Raw genomic sequence first — 3,515 nt, forward strand, 5'->3', positions numbered from 1 at the left:
ACGTAAAAACTAGAGAAAGAAAATTAGAAGAATTGTTTGGGTAGTTACAGAATATGGAAGGTTAGAGTGGTAGCATCAACTTTAGGTATTCTGATGAAAGTTGAGATGTCGTTACATTTTGTTGGTGTGTCCCTTTACTTTTTAACTTTCTTTATCTGAAATCAATGTTTTTTTAATTCTTCTTCATTAAGTAATACTTACTCTTCTTCTTCATTACTCAAAAAGGCTTTTATTACATTGTATAAAGACAGACAGTGAAACTGAAAAAACCATAGTATTACAAAGAGAGAAATCTTTGAGTGGGAAAAAATTGTTTCAATGGCTTCGAAGTTGTTAATGATCACTGTCTTTGTTTTGGATGTAATTGCTTTTGCTTTGGCTATTGCTGCTGAACAGAGAAGGAGCACTGTATGTACCTATATATTTTTTTCTCTTATTTTCATTTTTACATATCCATATCTTTTTCTGTTTTGATCAAGGTGGTTGGAAAAAAAAAAGATCAAGGTGCAGTCAGAATTTAAAATTTTTTATTTTGGAATTTTAGCCTTTAAGTTACGGAATTCTGGATTTCTTCAAACAAATATAAAGTTTGGGCCAAAATTTGTTCTTAACTGAACATTCTAGTATTCAAGTAGTAGATTAATGGAAGAAACAGATTATCAGATGTAAAAGAGATTGATCATGTAGACGATGAGTGAATGAATCTTGAATTCTCACTATTTCGTTGTATTGAATGAGTACAACTGCTTCATTTATGTAGAGTCTTATCTAATAACTAACTTAACCGACTAACTAACCTCTTAACTGAACCATCTAAGTGTACAAGTTCCATACTATACATACATGACCATACAATGAATGATTAACACTTCAACACTCCCCTCAAGTTGGGCACTGGAAAATGTTAAGAACACCCAACTTGGACAAGAGATAGTGATGTTGTACTTTAGATAAGCCTTGGTAAGGAGATCAGTAAGTTGATGTTGAATGGAGAGATATTTGATTAAGATAAGTCCTTGTTGCAGTTTCTCTCTGATAAAGTGGAGGTCAATTTCAATGTGCTTAGTCCTTTCATGGTATACCGGGTTAGCAACAATTTGAATAGCTGTTTTGCTATCACTATAGAGTACTATAGGCAGTTGAACATTGACCTCTACTTCTTTTAGAAGACCTTGAATCCAGATTAATTCAGCAGTTGTAGTTGCAATGCTTCTATATTCTGCTTCCGTAGAGTTCCTGGAGACAGTAGATTGTTTCTTGGACTTCCAAGAGATTAGAGAATCTCCAAATTTGATAAGGAATCCAGTAACTGACTTCCTGGTTAGAGGACAGGCTACCCAGTCTGCATCACTATATACAGTGATACTAGTTATAGCCTTATAGGTTCACATGACAGTAGCACTCCTTGACCGACCAGGTTGAGTTTTAATATACTTCACAATTCTGATAGCTGCTTCCATGTGTGACCTTTTAGGACTTTGAAGAAACTAACTTAAGCTCTGAACTCCATAAGAAATGTCTAGTCTTGTCATGGTTAAGTATAACAGTTTTCCAATTAATCTCTGATATGGACCAGGTTCAACTAAAGGGTCTTCCTCATTGTTTCTTGACCCTTTGTTTTAATTGACCTCTTTATCATATTGTTTGTTGGTCAGCTTAATATTTGGAGGATGATTATGATCCATACGAAGCCCTAGTATTGGATTTGTGTTTGAATTTATGGACTGATTGAGTCCATTCATTGTCTGAGCTGCATGATCTTCACTAGTTCCCATTCTTTATCAAAGAACTCTAGAATCTTGAACTGCCCAGAAATGTGAAACAAGTGCGGAAACAGAGAAGAGAGAAAAACAATTCGATCGACTTCAGCTTGATGATTCGAAGTTGTGTTTCTCTGATACCATGTTCTTAACTAAACATTCTGAGTATTCAAGTAGTAGATTAATGGAAGAAAGAGATTATCAGATGTAAAAGAGATTGATCATGTAGACGATGAGTGAATGAATCTTAGCTTGAATTCTCATTATTCCCTTGTATTGAATGAGTACAACTGCTTCATTTATATAGAGCTTTATCTGATAACTAACTTAACCGACTAACTAACCTCCTAACTGAACCATCTAAGTGTACATAGTTCATACTATACATACATGGCCATACAATGAATGATTAACACTTCAACAAAATTTGATCGGTCTCCTGGATCCTCCCTAGTATTGATCCATCAAAGATAGGTGTAACCTACTTGCTTTTTGGTCTTTGATCTACTCAATTCTCGAAAAATTAATCTTTTTCAAGAGCATGACAGGCTCGTCTCTCTATATATTCTTTGTGTTGGCCTTGAGGCAGAATTAGAATTTGAAATTTGAAATTTTTGGATTTGAAATCTATCATTAAATTCATAGCTTATTTTATTTACTGGATTCACAATTACATATTTTTAGAAATCATACTAATGTCCAAATGTAAAAAGAGAAAAAAGAAAAGAAAAAAAAAGTTGGCTACCTGTGAACGAGTAGTGTGAGTATATTTTTGTTTTGGTATGAAGGGGAGTTTCTTATTTATTGAGTTTCAAAGCTAGAAAAAACATATTTTTTCGTTTGAAATGGTCATATAGCTCAATTAATTTGGGACTAAGTTATAGTTATTATATCGCTGTTTTCTATGGCTATTCAAATTTCAATTTTAGGTGCATATTTGCCGATCGATAAGTATATAATTTCTGCATAACATGGTGGAGAATGTATAATTGGAACATGAGAAGGATTTTGTTAATGTCTGGTGCTTGCTTAGGTTTTTAAAGCATGAAAATTTCTTGATCATTGAACTAGTTTGTGCGCTTTTTTGTTGACTTTTTGCCAATATGAATTTTCTTATCGACAAATATTTTAGATTCTTTGTTTTATATTCAAGTTTTGCCAGTATATATGTGCTTCACTTTAATTTAAGAAGTTTTCGTTTCATTGATAGGCCACAATAAAAACAGATAGCGAGCAGGTGTATGATTATTGTGTTTATGACTCTGACATCTCAACTGGACTGGGTGTTGGTGCCTTCTTATTTCTCATGGTCAGTCAAATCATTATAATGGTGGCTAGTCGTTGCTTTTGTTGTGGAAAGGCTTTGAGTCCCGGTGGTTCAAGGGGTTGTGCTGTTCTTTTCTTCATCATGTGCTGGTAAATAAGTTAACACACACGTAATACTCAGACTCGAAGTTTAGACAATGTGATGATTATTCACTTATTGACTTATATTTCAGGGTTACATTTTTCATTGCTGAGGTGTGCTTGCTGGCTGGTTCTGTTAGGAACGCGTACCACACCAAGTATAGATCATCATCGCTCTTTTTCAACGATAAGCCTCTATCTTGTGAGACCGTGAGAAAAGGAGTTTTTGCAGCTGGAGCCGCTTTCATTTTCTTCACCAGCATAATCTCAAAGTTTTATTATGTGTTTTACTCTAAGGCTAACGGTGGCCCCAGCCTATATGGTGGAGAAGCCGGTGTGGGGATGGCA

The 3,515-nt window shown here is 34.5% G+C and overlaps 1 protein-coding gene across 1 annotated transcript; it reads left to right on the forward strand.

Annotated features, from left to right (window-relative positions):
* Positions 1-224: 224 nt before the first annotated feature.
* On the forward strand, positions 225-3,515 carry LOC107842443 (the record flags this gene model as incomplete). The annotated part of the gene is given in 3 exon segments (XM_016686288.2): positions 225-408; positions 2,971-3,176; positions 3,260-3,515. Coding segments are annotated over 3 exon segments (552 nt in total), but the record flags the coding sequence as incomplete, so codon positions are not given.

This window comes from Capsicum annuum, chromosome 9 (genome assembly GCF_002878395.1).
Source record: "Capsicum annuum cultivar UCD-10X-F1 chromosome 9, UCD10Xv1.1, whole genome shotgun sequence".
Taxonomy (NCBI): domain Eukaryota; kingdom Viridiplantae; phylum Streptophyta; class Magnoliopsida; order Solanales; family Solanaceae; genus Capsicum; species Capsicum annuum.